General features: G+C 41.4%; 1 protein-coding gene across 1 annotated transcript in view; it reads left to right on the top strand.

Moving 5' to 3' along the window:
* LOC147611010 (Protein kinase superfamily protein) overlaps nucleotides 1-15768 on the top strand; it is a 45351-nt gene extending 29583 nt beyond the window's left edge. Inside the window, exon 14 of the mRNA XM_086785652.1 lies at nucleotides 14946-15768. Coding sequence (XP_086641778.1) covers nucleotides 14946-15152 — 207 coding nt within the window. The 3' untranslated portion in view covers nucleotides 15153-15768. The remainder of the gene's footprint in view (nucleotides 1-14945) is intronic.
* Nucleotides 15769-16180: the final 412 nt, after the last annotated feature.

Here is a 16180-nt window from a genome sequence, read left to right as displayed (position 1 = left end):
CATCCGAGTGTTGACTTGTCAAAAGGTCAAGTATAATCGTCAAAAGACTCTTAAGATTGCTTATGCCTCTACCCATGCCCGAGAGGCCATGGGAAAGTATAGCGATGAACTTCATTTTTGACTTGCCAAAGTCAAAGTTTGGGAATGATGGTATTTAGACCATTATGGACAAGTTTAATAAGCAAGCTCATTTCATTCCAATAAGGAAGACCATCAAGGCAAACCACATAGCAAGGATTTTTATGGCACAAGTGTTCAGACGTCATGGAATGCCCACGTCTATTGTTGGTGATCGAGATCCCAAGACCCTAGTTTGTTTTGGAGAGCATTGTTTGAAAATATGGGGACGAAATTGGATTTTTCTTTCTCATATCATCCACAGACGGATGGCAGAGTGAGATAGCAAACTCAACCATATTGGATTTGTTAAGGTGCTATGTGGCAGAACAAAAAACAGAGTGGGAGAAGTATCTTCCTCTAGTAGAGTTTGCCTATAGCAATACAGGCATTGTTCCACAAGAACGGCACCATTTGAGGTTGTTTATGGCAAAGTTGTACTACCACCATGTCTACGGACCAAGGATGAGATCTTTGCAACATTAGATGAGTATGTCAGAGATTTGGATATGGCTTTTGCACAAGTGTTGACAACCACTGAGAGGTCAAGGCCCAAGGGCTAAGCAAAAAAAGATTGCGGATAAACATAGAAGGGTGGTGGAGTACACGCAAGGTGATTAGGTATTGTTGAAGTTTGAGAAAGAAAGGCTTCGAAAGAAGAAGCGCAAGTAGAAGGTTTATCCTAAGTTGTCCAACAAATACTATGGACCTGTCACCTTTCCAAATATTGGAAAAGATGGACGATGTGGCTTTAGACTAGCATTATCCAATTATTAGAGGATTCACAAAGAGCTTACAAAGGTCCCGAACCTTTGGAATCCCAATGAACGAGTATCCACCGGAAGTTGAAGAGCTAGAGGGAGTTGGTTAACCAAAGCAGATTGTCTTTTATAAGGAAAGAAGGGGATCACATGGCAAGGTTACTACAAAGTATCTTGTCAAGTTCAATAATTATTTGGCTATGGATGCCAAGCAGGTAGATGAGAACTTCTTTGCGGAGTATCCATAGGTTTTACAGGCATATCAAGAAGCTTTTCAACTGAGGAAAACTGATTAGAAGCCAAGGGGATGTCACCAGCCTTTGTATTTTGACATCCAAGGAACCAAGAACAAAGGAGAATGCTCAAGGTTTATATTCCACTACAGGGAATTGAGAATTCTAAAACGAGGGCAACTTTGAGATTGAACGATACTAAATCTTGTATGCAAGAGCTATGGGACTAGCCATCTCATAGAGGCACGACTATTTTATCAACGAAGAAAATCAAAACTGATTACATGAATCTAATTACTAAAACTACAGTAGGAACTAGTGTCAAAACCAAGAAACTGGTGTCAAAACCAAGGAATTGTTTGTGCATTCATTTGTTCATTTGTTCATTTGATTTATGATTGTGAGCATATCTGTGTATGTGTGCACGTGTTTATCTTCTGACATATAATGGGTGCGTCTTGATCTTGATAGGAAGAGAATCATGCTGGGAAACTTCTGCCTAAGAGTGACTAGAGGTGGGAGTATCTGCTAGAGAGAAACCCAAGGTCACTTTATGTGAAGGGTGAAAACCGTGAGAAAAAGATGCTCCCCAAAGCCAAGCACAAGAGAAGAGGAGGATATTTTGCATGAAGAACCATGTCTCAAGAGCCAAAGAGAAAAGAGCTAAGTCCACAGCAAGAAAAAAAGCAAGGTTTAATAAGTTTGGGGGATGTCACCGAAGCATCAAAATACAGGTTGTTGATATGCAAAAACACAACGCGCAACCCCCCCCCCCCCCTCCTCCCAAAAAAAAAAAGTTTTAAAAATGAAAAAAAAAAGTGATGTGGCACACTAATGATGTGGCAATGGTCACGAAGCATTGAGAAGTGGCACAATAGCAAAGCAAGGCTGCCTTACAAGCTTGGAATGATGCGACTAGCTTTCGGAAAGCAAAAGATTAAAAAGCTTTTTAAATACTAAAAAGAGAAGAGTTTTTATTATTAAAAAGATGCTTTTTAGACTATGAGTTTTTAAGCTCTTTTCTCAAGTGCTTTTGGGCAAGAACTATAAATTCAGCTATTCTCTCATTGTTGAGACATGTAAAAAGACAAGAGAGCTCTCTAGCTCTAATTGTTAATTTTCAGATTTTCTCAAGGTTTTACGCATGGAGAAGTTGTTTTCTTAAAGATAAGCTAAGTACCCATGCCACAACCCTTACAAAGGCATGCTACACCTTAGTAATCCTGAACATAGATGCCTAATGCATTTGACATCGCCTCCTGCTTATCTTGGAACAAGAGGGCAGATTGTGTCTTCAATGCTCCATCTAGCTCTTGGTACATCTTCAAGTCTTCTTAGTTTCTCTCGCACATGATAGTCTTCAATGAATGTGAACCACAATTTTGGAAAATATGCTGTAGTTCTTGCCACTTAAAGCAGCTTCTCAACATCTTCATTAAGATCTACTTGTCTGCTCTTAGTGTACAGCTTTCCATCCTGACCCTGAGACGTGTCAATGAAAGTAATGCCAAAGACTGCATTACATGGAAAGTGGATAGCATCTCTAGATCTATAGTAGCATGCACCCATGGATCACCATTAACTTGTGGCTCAAGAGGCAGTCGTTGCATGGCGCCGATAATAAAACCAGATAATCCTGAGAGAAGGGTTCATCCAGCCAACAGCTTCATTCATGGGTCTGTGCATCACTTTAATCAAGTATTACTGAGCTCTCTTTCCAGACTTATGCTTAAATTTGAACAGATTTGGCCAGCTTTGGGGTTGCTACCTTTACACAGGCCACTGTGCTGCTTGAGCTTGTTGGAACATCGTTGTCAGAATAGAACAAAATTTTATTGGTGGAAAGAACAATCTATTTTGCAAGTCATCAAGCCCCTCGAAATGTTTCTGCAAAATGGTTTCCATGACTTCGATGCCAGCTCGGATTTTTTGCTTGATTGTGCACACTTGTCTGAATTGGGAGTTGACTGTCCATCTTCATTGGATAAAATTGATTGGCCACCTAAATTTTTAACAAGCAATTGTCTGTCCAATAAGGCTGCCTAAAGACAGGTTGACAGAGAGCACGGAGGTATTTGTAGTATTCAGTAGGTTTGGCCTACTACTTCAATAAATCAAATACTCCGCAGCCGCGGACGAACAAGGGCGCAGGGGCACTGCAGGTCTCTGCATGGGTGAAAGTTCAATTGCATGTTATCTATTACATTTATTTTCTGATTTCATAGTGTTACCATATCGTGAAACCCATAAATAATATTGCGAGGCCTGAGTTTGCACCAAGGGAATTATCAAGCAACTGCCAAAGAGACTACAGTGAGACCACACGAGCTGCTTCAGATTCTGGCACCTACACGCCTAGGTGCAGTAGAGACCATTGCTACCGTCCGTACTCGCTCGTCTGATGCCACCGTCCATGACTGCTCGTGCAGTTCCTGCCACCGTCCATACCTGCTCCGTCTGGCTCACATGCTCCACTTGGCCTGCCATACGGAGGTACTTTTATTTCAAGGAATATTACAAAATAAAACTAAAAAAATCAGACATTCTTGTGCAGGTTCAGTGAATTTGGGGGACTGGCAAAAAAATTCCCCCTTTGCATGGTAAATTGCAGGAGGCAGAATTGCATAGAGTGTGCTTGCTACAGAATTGCCAAAACTTCAACATGTTGCTTTGGTTGAAATTTGGGGGTTTTTCAAATTAAGCCTCCAACGGTTGCAGAAATTTGGGGCTTTTGTGAAAATTGGGCAATTGATTGCACATTGAAGCAATTGCAATGCATAAAAATTGGGCCTTTTTAAGATTGGAGCATGTAATTGGGGATTACAGCGGTGATTTGTCGCATATGTATACACATTGTGTGTAATTGGACAATTTGGTGCAGGTTTGTACTTTCTTCAGGTTGCAGGTAAAAATTTGCACAAGACATTTGGTTGCCTGGCAGTGCACATTGGTGCTTGGTTTGCTTGCAAGTGTATTTTGTCGACATGGCTCAAAATGCTACAGATGTATTTGGTGTCCTCACCCAGGAGGACATGTTGGATGGATCAAACTACTCTCTCTGGAGTTTCATGATCTATAATTTGCTGGTAGCTAAAGGGCTTTGGGGCATCATGTGTGGTGATGACACACGCCCACTTACCATATAGCCAACAATGCCTCAAAGGGGAGGTGCTCAAACAGCTCCTGAGATAGAACCTGCTCCCACACAAGAGCAAAAGAGATGTGACTCTAGAGATGCATAGGCCATGTCCTTGATAGCCCTTTCAGTGAAAGGACTATTATTCCACACATTCGGTCTTGCAAGACATTGAAGCTTGCATGGGACACATTGGAAGCAATGTATCAGGCACGCAATGAGGCAAGAGTTGCCTACTTGAAGAGGCAATTGGATCTTCTTTCTATGGATGAGGGTGACTCCATGGTAGATCATCTCACCAAAGTGAAAGATTTGCAGGAACAATTGCTCAACATTGATGAGGTTATCCCAGACAGACATCTGGTCACCAACACTCTTCATTCTTTACCACCTTCCTACTTGGGCTTTCACACCTCTCTATGAGAGGCTCTCTATGAGAGGAGGTGGTGATCCCGTCACTTTTGAAGAGCTGGTGGGTTTACTCTTGCAGGAAGAGCAAACAAGAGCAAACTTATCTAGCAACCGTGGTGGAGACAAGGCATTTACAGCCAAGGATAAGGGTAAAGCAAAGAGCTTTAGGCATGGGGGACAACAGTCTAGTAAGGCTGGTCATGGAGAGCCCTCTTCTGGTGGTGAAAAGTCTGACAAAGGGGATGCAAACAAGCCTAAAAAGAAGGAAAAATGTCACTGTTGCCATAAGTCTGGCCACTACATCAATGAATGTAGAAAGCGGATTGCAAAAGAGAAAAAGAAAGATGTAGGCAATGCAGCAGCAGACTCTTCTGATGACAAAGCATAGCAATCGGCTAATGTAATTCGAGAAGAGTACACTTTTTTGGTCACATGAACTAGTGACACACCAAGTGCTTTAGACAATGATATGTCTTGCATTGCATCTGATAGATAGGATGTATCATGGTATTTTGATAGTGGTGCTTCGAGCCACATCACTTCATGCAAAGATGTATTTCAACACTTGGTTTATGCTTCAAATGGCGGCACTGTATCATGTGCAGATCATACCACATATCCAGAAAAGGGAATTGGCAATGTCATACTTGATGCAACCAATGGTGCCAATATATGTATGAAAAATCTGTTGTATGTTCCAGGGATAAAGAAAAATTTGCTCTCCGTCTTAGCCAAAAACGATCAAGGTTTAAAGGTTGAATTTGAAGATGGAAAGTGTTTGGTAAAAGACCCATCAAAGGGTTATGAAATAGTCACTTCTGGAACACGATACAAAGGCTTGTATAAGCTGGACAGCTACAGTGGCTGCCCACACTCTTGCTATGCATGATGCAGAGCTATGGCATGCTCATTTTGGGCATGTAAATTTTCAGAGTTTGATCCTTGTGCAGAAGCATCATATGGTTGATAATATGCCGCCTCTTGAGTCTCCAACAAGACATGTATGTGGGGTGTATTTTGGGAAAGATGCATCGAAAATCATTCCCCAAGGATGGAGCTGTTAGAGCTGAAAGTAAATTACAGCTCATACACAGTGATGTATGTGGTCCAATGCGGACACCATCCATAGGGGGGCATCTTTATTTTGTCACATTCATTGATGACTACTCCAGGTTTGCTTGGGTTTATCCCTTGAAAGCGAAAGCAGAGGTGTTTACATGCTTTCGACATTTTGTAGCAATGGCTGAAAATATGTGTGGATGTAAAGTCGAAACACTCGGCTCAGATAGAGGTGGAGAATACATGTTAGATGCATTCAAGGATTATATGCTTCAAAAGGGCATCAAACACCAATGTACTATGCCTTATACACCACAGTAGAATGGTGTAGCTGAGAGGAAAAATAGATCTCTCATGGAGATGGCAAGATGCATGGTGAAAGCACAAAAATTGCCTCACAATTTTTGGATGGAAGCTATAATGTGTGCCACTCACATGTTGAACAGGTGTCCAACAAAAGCTTTGAAAACCATAACACCATTTGAGGCTTGGTATAGCCGAAAGCCAAAAGTGGATTATATGCGTACATTTGGGTGTTTGGCATATACACATGTGCCAGAACAACTCCGAACAAAGCTAGATGATAAAGCAATGAAATGCATTTTTGTGGGCTACATCAATGAGAGCAAAGGATACCGTCTTTATAATCTAACAACACGCAAGATTTTTGTCAGTAGAGATGTGGTATTTGCTAAAAATTCAGTACAGCCCATGTACAACTTGTATAAAACTCATGATACAGGCATACAAGACATGTTTGATGGGCTATTACCCATAGCAATTAGGGGGGATTCAGATCAGCCAACCCCTACACAAGAAAATCCTCATGTAGAACAGCCAGCTATTCAGCCCCCTTCTATGGAAGAAGTAGAAGATCTTGTCAGGGAAGAGCAAACATCCATAGACACAACCAAGTCGGTGCCAAGATGGTTGCTGAAAACTTTGCAAGAAAGCAAACTTACAGCTCCACTTACAGGTAGAACAAGGGCTAGTTCCAGCCATGCATTGAATATGCATCATGGGGAGTCTGCATTAGCCATGGGTGGTCTCTTTGATTCAAAAGAGCCTTCTTCTTATGAAGAAGCACATGAGAATGAGCACTGGGTGCAAGCTATGCAAGATGAAATCTCTTCTATCACGAAGAATAATACTTGGGATCTTGTGGACTTGCCGAAAGGCAAGCATGTCATTGGAACAAAGTGGGTGTACAAAGTCCAAAGGAAGTCTGATGGTACTATTGACAGGTACAAAGCAAGACTTGTGGCTAAAGGCTACTCTCAGAAAAAGGGAATAGATTATGAGGAGACTTTTGCTCCTACTTCGAAAATGACTACGATAAGATCAGTGATTGCATTGGCTGCACATAAAGGATGGAAAGTGCATCAATTGGACATCAAAACTGCATTCTTAAATGGGGATTTACAGGAGGTATATGTAAATCAGCCCATTGGTTTTGTAGTTCTTGGTGAGGAACATAAAGTATGTAGGTTACACAAAGCATTGTATGGGTTAAAGCAAGCTCCAAGAGTTTGATATGATAAAATACATGCTCATCTAACTAGCCAAGGTTATGTGAATAGTCCAGTTGAAAGCACATTGTATGTGAAGAAAACCGGTGCGATATTTTCATAGTCATCTTGTATGTAGATGACATGCTCATTACAGGGACTAACAAAGCACAAATTTCAGATCTGAAAGCTGAATTTGATATGTTAGATTTGGGGCCTTTACACTACTATCTCGGCATACAGTTTATGCATACAGATGATGGCATTGTTATGCCGCAAACTAAGTACATAAAAAGTTTGCTAAAAAGGTTTCACATGGATGAATGTAAGCCCATTTCTACTCCAGTAAAACTAGGTGTACGGCTAACTATGCATGATATTGGAGAGCCTTTTGAGACCGGCATTTACAGCTAGGCAGTGGGATGCCTCATTTACTTGTGTAACACGAGGCTTGACATTTTTTGGGGTGTCTGTTGAGCAAATTCATGAACAGCCCAGGCACAAAGCATTGGTAAGCAGTCAAACGCATTTTTCGTTATTTTTAGGGTACCCTTGATCTTGGTTTGTTCTATCCCGGGGGGGCAGCTTGCAGCTTTATGTATACAGTGATTCAGATTGGGCTGGTGATTATGATACTAGGCAATCCACCAGTGGGAATTGTTTTTTTCTTGGCAGTTCATGCATAACTTGGTTGAGCAAAAAGCAACCCAGTGTTGCCACATCTACTTGCGAGGTTGAGTACAGGGCAGTCTTCACAGCTACAGTAGATTGTGTATGGTTGAGGAGATTATTGGCTAATCTTCGTGAGTGACAGTAGACACCCACCACCATTCTCACTGATAGCCAGAGTGCTATGGTTGTGGCATGAAATCCCGTATTTCATGCACGTACCAAGCACATTGAGATTCATTATCACTATGTCAACAGTCAGAGAGAGGTTATATGCAGGGGAGATCAATTTATTTCACTGCCCTACATAGGATAATGTTGCAGATCTATTCACAAAGGCTTTACTACCTGGAGAGAAGTTTGAAGCTTTCCGCAAAGCTTTGGGCTTACTCTCATATAGAGAGTGATCTGTTGCCTTGTACAAGCTCACACTTTCACTACAGGGGGGATTTGTAGGCATATGCTCACTTACGATAGCGCTATGTGTGAACAGGGCTTAACCAAGGGCACTTTTTCCCATGTGGTTTTTTCCCTTGGATATCAAGTGTGAAAGGACACTCTATCCATATAATGTTTTGTACTTCTATATTATATGGATGTGACACACATGCAAGGGTTGACTTGCATTTTGTGGCTACCACACTTTGGCTCTCTCTCTCTCTCTCTCTCTCTCTCTCTCTCTCTCTCTCATTTTTGTGTTAGCTTCTTCTTCCTGCACCTAACCCTAATTTGCAGGATTCTCTGTGTGAGTAAGTGAGTCCAACACCAATAGACCTTGCCAAAAAGCCTCTTAAAGCCTCTGAAAGAAACTATATGGTTCCTATGTTTGATGGCAAGCAGCCAAATGTCTATGTGAATAAAGGAGATGATGGTATAACCATTGCTGATGCTTGGGATGTTCTCATAGTTTCAAGACAATAGTCCTATCTTGGGGAGCATTGTGATGCTTACTTTCAAGATGATCTTGGTAATGATGTTTTGGATCCGGGTGATGTTCCCATGAACACTGCCCGATGTCCTATAATTACAGTTTCATGGCCTTGTACATACACTGCATTGTATATACATGATTGCACCAATCACATGCATGACATATAATATCCGTGGGTTGTGCTAACCTGAAAAATGGCTACTTTTATGGTCTTATATTGCTAGCATGAAGCCAGATGTGATATCTTTGCAAGAGCACAATCAACATGAATTTATTGGTCGATTGGGTTACTTCGCCGGATATAGTATATTTTATGCAGGCACAAGGGATTACTCCGGTGTGCTTATCATGGTCCAAAATGAATTACACCCAACTCTTGCATTCAATGATCTAACTGGACATTGGTTGGTTGTACAATGTTTGTTACATGGGGAAATTTTTGAGTTTGTTACAGTCTATGCACACACAGCGTCAGCCAAACGAGCTGCCTTATGGGCTGAAATTAGAGCTTATCCATGGTTGCACAATGCCTTTACTGTGGTGATTTCAATAAGGCACCCTCGTTGGGAGATAATTCCTTGGGACGCTCACATATCTTGGCTTTGGAAAAGGTTGCTTAGGCAAACATGGTTGGTGAAATACATGCACTAGATTTATGGCCACATGTCATACGAAGGATGCCTGGTTACACTTTCTTGCATTCGGCTATATTTTCTTACCGTGCCAAGTTAGACAGATGGTACTTGTTAAATGCAAATCAGCATGATGATTTTGTTTGCAAAATGTGGATTGATCATGCATTGCAAATATCAGATCATGCTCCACTATGGATGGGTCTCTATTTTGGACTGCCAATAGATGATATGCCCTTGTATAACAAACGCCTTTTGCAAATAAACAATAGCTATCTCTTACATGACCGCTTCCAACAAATGGTGAAGGATATCATACCTCTGCTAGCCGCTCAGATGTTTCAATTTTTGTATAAACAAAGGGAAATAGTAACAGAAGCCAAGGTCAAATGTCAGTTCTTGCAAGAATTGGCTGATGTACACCCATTACAACCTGTTGAGGAAGAAGCTCTTTGTATTGCTAAAGAACAATTGATTGCAAATGACAAGAAGAAACTAGAAAAATGGGAAATGCTTGCGGGATAAGGACTGCTCCTCTAAATAATTCTTTCGACAACTTCATCATGCCCGACAAAAAGATAACATTAAGACGGTTTAAATGGACATAGGAAGATGGACATCCACAAAACAAGAACTTGCAGCTGCATATGCAGCTCACTTGAGCAGCATTCTTTGCTGCTCTGCAACCCCGTTCGTTTGCAAATGCAGGCTGCTAGGGAAGCCTTACTGGTGAAAGAAAGTGAAGCAAATATAAAACACAGATGTAGGCCCAGGTACAAGACCTGTAAATGCTGGAAACTGATGTTTATTGCTGAAATTTGAGCACGAGGGAAGCGCGTAGGTGCTATACAATGGTGAGAAGCAGTAGCAGTTGCTAATGACCTCAACGGAATGCTGAAAAATGAGATGAATTGAGGGAAAGGGAGCTAGCTCTTATATACTCCCTCAGGATGCTGGTTGGCCAGTTGTAGCAGGCCGACAGCATGGTAGTAGCATAAAATGCTACATAAAATGCTTGAAAATACCAAAAAATGGTAGAAAAATGTTGAATAATCTCTGCTAAGATATGCCAATGCAGGGCCTCATAAATGGCCAATACAAGCATGAAAAAGATGATGTAGACCCTTTGGAGATGATATAATCCAACAATTGGTTCGTGTACATCCAATACTGTCCCTGGATGATGCGAGTAATATTGAAATGTCCTTTACTGAAGTAGAATTACAACAGGCTTTGCATGACATGGGGAGATGGAAAGCCCCCGGTTGGGATGGACTAACAATGGATTTATTTGTGACCAATTGAAAGTGCTGTTGTTATATATGATAAATCTTGCATGGGAAAATTGGGAATTGCCTTCCCAGCCTTATGTTGCGTTCTTCTCCTGGGTACGGTTTTGGGCTCTGTGGACAATTTGGACCATTTGGAACCGAGTCATGTTCGGACAACATATGTCGGACACCTTCTCCTTCTTCAAGCTACCTTCTCCTTCTTCAAGCTCTCCTTGTGACAGACACTGCATTGTTGTTATGCGAGCTAGGATGTTGATTTTCAGACTTTCTCTCTTTTCTTTGATTGTTTCTTAGGAACTCTAGTATGGGTCTTTTCCGGACTCATCATCGTACAATGCATATTTCTTCGTGGGTTTTCACCTCGCACTAAGGTTTCCCACTAGTAATATATCATTAATTAAAAAAAAAGGAGTGTGTGTGTGTGTATGTATATGCTGTATATGTACATATACATGTAAATGCATATGCATACACATGTGTTTGTGTAAACTATCTTTCATTTAAGCTCTTTTATTGCTAAAGAAAATTTGGTTGCAAATGACAAGAGAAAACTAGAAAAATGGAAAGTGAGAGCCAGGGAGAAATGCTTGCGGGATAAGGGCAGCTCCTCTAAACAATTCTTGTGACAGCTTCATCATGCCCGACAAAAAGATAACATTAAGAGGGTTAAAATGGACACAAGAAGATGGAAATCCACAAAATAAGAACTTGAAGATGCATATGCAGCTCACTTTGCAGCATTCTTTGCTGCCCTGCAACACCCTTCGTTGCAAATGCAAGCTGATAGGGAAGCCTTATTGGTTCATGTACATCCAATACTGTCCTTGGATGATGCGAGTAGTATGGAAATGCCCTTCACTGAAGTAGAATTACAGCAGGCTTTGCATGATATGGGGAGATGGAAAGCCCCCGGTTGGGATGGACTAACGGTGGATTTCTTTGTGCAATATTGGGACCAATTGAAAGTACCGTTGCTATATATGATAAATCTTGCATGGGAAAATTGGGAATTGTCTTCCCGGCCTTATGCTGCGTTCTTCTCTTGGGTATGGTTTTGGGCTGTGTGGCAATTTGGACCAATCAGAACGGAGTCATGTTCAGACAACATATGTCAGACACCTCCTCCTTCTTCAAGCTCTCCTTGCGACAGACATTGCATTGTTTTTATGCGAGCCAGGATGTTGATTTGCAGACTTTCTCTCTTTTCTTTGATTGTTTCTCAGGAACTCTAGTATGGGTCCTTTTCGAATTCATCATTGTATAGTGCATATTTCTTCGTGGGTTTTCACCTCGCACTGAGGTTTCCCCTAGTAATATATCATTACTAAAAAAAAGTGTGTGTGTGTATGTATATGCTATATATGTACATATACATGTAAATGCATATGCACATACATGTGTTTGTTTTCATTTACATTTGAAATTATATATATATATATATATATATATATATATATATATATATATATATATATATATATATATATATATAGATTTCAAATGTAAATGAAACGTAGCTTATAAAAAGTAAAAACTCAAATTTAAATTTATAGAAATCCAAAAGTACAATAAAGGAGAGAATAGTTGCTAGGAGAAGAGAGGGTTGCATAACTTTCTTTCTTTCGAGGTGATGACGCTTTCATGTATGATTAGTAGTAAGTTATTTGTGCCACACGAGATTGTGCTAGGAGAGTTTGAGCTGCCCCCTTTGGTCATCAATGCCCTTTTTGAGACCATCACTTATATTCATCATGTACACACACTTGACCTTTGAGTCGTCAATGCCTCCTTAGATTGGCCTTTGAGTCGTTGATGCAGTTACATTAGGATGGACATGGCAGATCTTGGTACACTGAGGTGGCTGATTAGTTTGATGTGCATGGCCTTCGGATGGGCTGCCTTCTTCTATTCTAGACTCTAGTGTAGCATGGATTTTTCATTTTTGGATCTCACTACAAGAGATCAACGTCTCATTTGGTTGGATTTGCTAGGGCTCCATGTGTCCCCACCAGCACTCACCCACGAAACCTTAGTTTTACAGCGTGCACTTTTTGAGAATTCTTGAGGATGGGTTCATTGAAAGCCCAATGTACTTATAAATCCACATGTTGCATGCCATGTGAATTGCAACTGCCCACATTGCCTTATGTTTGAGTTTGGTAGAGTCGAGGGCATCCCACGAGATGCACGTATATATGCAAAGTATGCACTACTAGTGAGGTGGAGGACAAGGAGAGCTATTGGTTCAAATGCCCACCCTACTATGAGATCCAAGGGAGATTTCATTCTCTCTATTGAGACAAATTCGCCCCCCGTCATGGGTCTAGTCGTAGTATGAGGACTAGAGATGTTTAGGCATGTATTCTTGGTAGTCCTCAAGCTCTAATCCCAAGTGTATCCATCCATAAGCAGAGGGACTCCCTCTTGAAATGCCTTGGTTCTTCAAAGTTTTGAGTATTAGAACCACTTAAACAGCCCTGTCACTCTCCAAGGAGCCCAGAGAATTGTCTTGACATCCTGAGGTGGTCTTCTTAGAACTCTCCAAAGCCTTTAACATGTCTTCAAGAGTCTTCAACAAGATAACATGCAGCTCATGTGCTCTTGTGAAGGGAGCTTTGATTTGCTGATCCAGAACTTGCTAAAACAGAGGCTGTATGCTGGTAGAACATAGAGAGTAAACTCACAGTGACGACGATGGATGAACTGTGTGGAGAAGGGGTTGGCCACTTATCTTTAGGCCTATATAATGGGGCGGCCATGACTTGATTGCATAGGTCCGCAATCATAGTTGGTGCCACCGTCCACGGTGTAGAGTCGGCCCATAAAGATATACTAAAGTGCTACACATCATCTCCACCTCCCTCTTCAGGTCAAGGTGTCCATGAGTAAAGTCTACCTACTCTCTGTGTGGCCGGTTATGAGATAAAAGTCCAGTGTAGCATGTAGCCTATTTGGCAGTGTGCCAAATCTAATCCAAGCTGTCTCTAAACCACTTGGCCTCCTAGGCCACCTTCTCCTGTGAATATGAGGGTGGAGCATTGATATCCAACAGATCTTCCAGCTCATAGATAAGCTCTCAAATGCACAAGAAAGACACTCCATGCTTGAACAGGAATACATAGGCTCTTAATATGCCAAAGTGACCATACCTCCACAAGAAAGGAGTGAGAAAGCGGTTGTGCAGCCACCAAAGGAAGAATAGAGCACCATAGGCCCACAGGCGCAAACAGGTGGTTGTATGTTCCTTGGAGCAGTTTCGGATTTGGCCGTACAGCTAGCTGAGCATTTGGAATACAGGCCAGACATGAAAAAGAGGCTATTAGGAAAGGCACCTTGAACCAAATCGACGGAGTGGGGGGCTGGTCATTTTTGCAAACAGAGGATAGGTGGTCACTTACAATGTGGAGAGGTGATTGCCCTTGCAAATTGGTGTAGTAGTAGGAGCAAAAGCGATGGTATATTGAGAATCGATTACCAACGGTGATGGTGGGAGGAGAGAGCTCATTAGTTGGTCTTGAGTCCCAATCAGCCTCCACCTCCATGCCGGAGGGTGGTGCCAAGTGGTTGGCAGACCACTGCCACTTGTTAGGGTCCTTCATAATTAAGAGGAGTGCCCTTCATTGATGATTGTCCTCGTGTTTTATAAGTTGTCAGCCCAAGCTTTAATGAAAACTGTGTACCTACATTGTACAAGCCACGTGCCCATGGGGCAATAAATAGGAGGCAATGTTCACACAAGAAAACAACTTCACTTGTCCAATTCATGCTCAGGCAAACATGCTCAATGCATAAACACAGTTGATGGAAAATCTATTCTTCCAAGCTTGTATTCTATGAATCTAGAAGCAAGGGGTCTGCTTGGTGACACTTGCACCACCACCCTCATTGGTTTTAACGCTCGACTATGGTGACCTTTAAAGTTGGAAGATGGCAAAAACTGAGACTCAAACTTGTCTATTGTGTAGTCGGCACCTCCCACCTCATTGGTTTTAATGCTCAACTATTGTGACCTTTAAAGTCCGAACTGTTGCGTTGTGCCATTGTGCTGGTGATTGTATACATTTTTGGGCTGGAGAGTGTCGGGGTTTTATCCGACCATCAATTCATGTATATTTTCTTGACATGTGCCTCTATTTCTTCATAAAAAGGTTACAGTATATCACCATAGATCTTACTTTCTTGCATGCCTCATGCAGGAGTTGAACTCGTCCAAGGTGCAGCCTACTTCTGTGCATCTTTGGTGTGAGAAAAACATGAAAAGATCAGATATTTTGCCGCTGGTGCCACCTTCTTTCTTCAACCTGCTTGAAAAGTGCTTGCAAATAGATCCTAGAAACAGAATAAGTGCGAAGGAAGCACTACAACATGATTTTTTCAGCTCCTGTCGCAAGTCTACACCATAGCCACATCACTTTTGGTATCTGTCTCAAAAAGCGCATGTGGAGTCTAAAACAAATAAAGGAGCTTCAGCTTGACCTCTTACTCTTGGTGTTGCTTAACCACCTTGTACTGATGATATAATATAATTCTATTTGCTTACCCTCCTGTACAATATGCATGTAACAATTCCCAGGTACTGATGATGCAATTCCATTTGCATATTTTGAGCACCACCTTGTAAGGTAATTATGCAACATTTCCAAGGTTGTCATTGCATTTTGATGTATCATGTATCCACATTTCGTAGTGCTTCTGCCTGCTGTCAAAGTTGCAAAGACTGCTACTTCCTGTCTAATATCTAGGACGATTTGCTGAGCAAAGGGGTGCTAGGAGACTTTAAGGCTAGCAGCTGCACTATTTTTACGCTGAGCTGCTGCAAAAGTGAGCAGTTCCCAGAGGCCCTCTACTTCAGAGGTGTGCGTGGAAGGACTTCACCAGGGCATACCAAGGAGTACTTCCAAACCTTGGGGGTCACGAGAAAAAAATCAGCACTCTCTAGAGTTGCAAAGGTTATATGCATGCAAGTTGACTTGCATTTTCCCTTCTGTTGGTTAACTTAACAACTCATTCAAGTTGAAATCAAGGTGGTCATAGATTTAAGTCCTTTTCAGATAATTTATTTTGTTATTTCTTATCAGTCTCAGCTCCTAGTTTTTAGCATGATCTTTTGTTCTGATGAATTTCTTAATTATAAAAAAATAGTAAGCTAACCTTTCCCAAATATATACATTCACAAGTCCAAATATGCCTTTATGATGGTATCGAGCAAGCTGCAAGTTGAAACGATTGCATATTTACCATAACCGTAACTGGCCATCCATATATGTGTGTAAATCTATATCACATGTTTACCATAACCGTAACTGGCCATCCATATTAGTGTGTATATAGGGAGAGAGAGAGAGATAAAACAGAGAGAGATGAAATGAAATAAAGATCTATTAAAAAAATGATCCTCATTGCATCTAGCAATGTGGGGCTTAGTTGAAGT

This window comes from Cibotium barometz, chromosome 48, assembly GCF_041138505.1.
Source record: "Cibotium barometz isolate CiBa-2024 chromosome 48, ASM4113850v1, whole genome shotgun sequence".
Lineage (NCBI taxonomy): Eukaryota > Viridiplantae > Streptophyta > Polypodiopsida > Cyatheales > Cibotiaceae > Cibotium > Cibotium barometz.
This window is presented reverse-complemented; position numbering and strand designations above follow the sequence as displayed.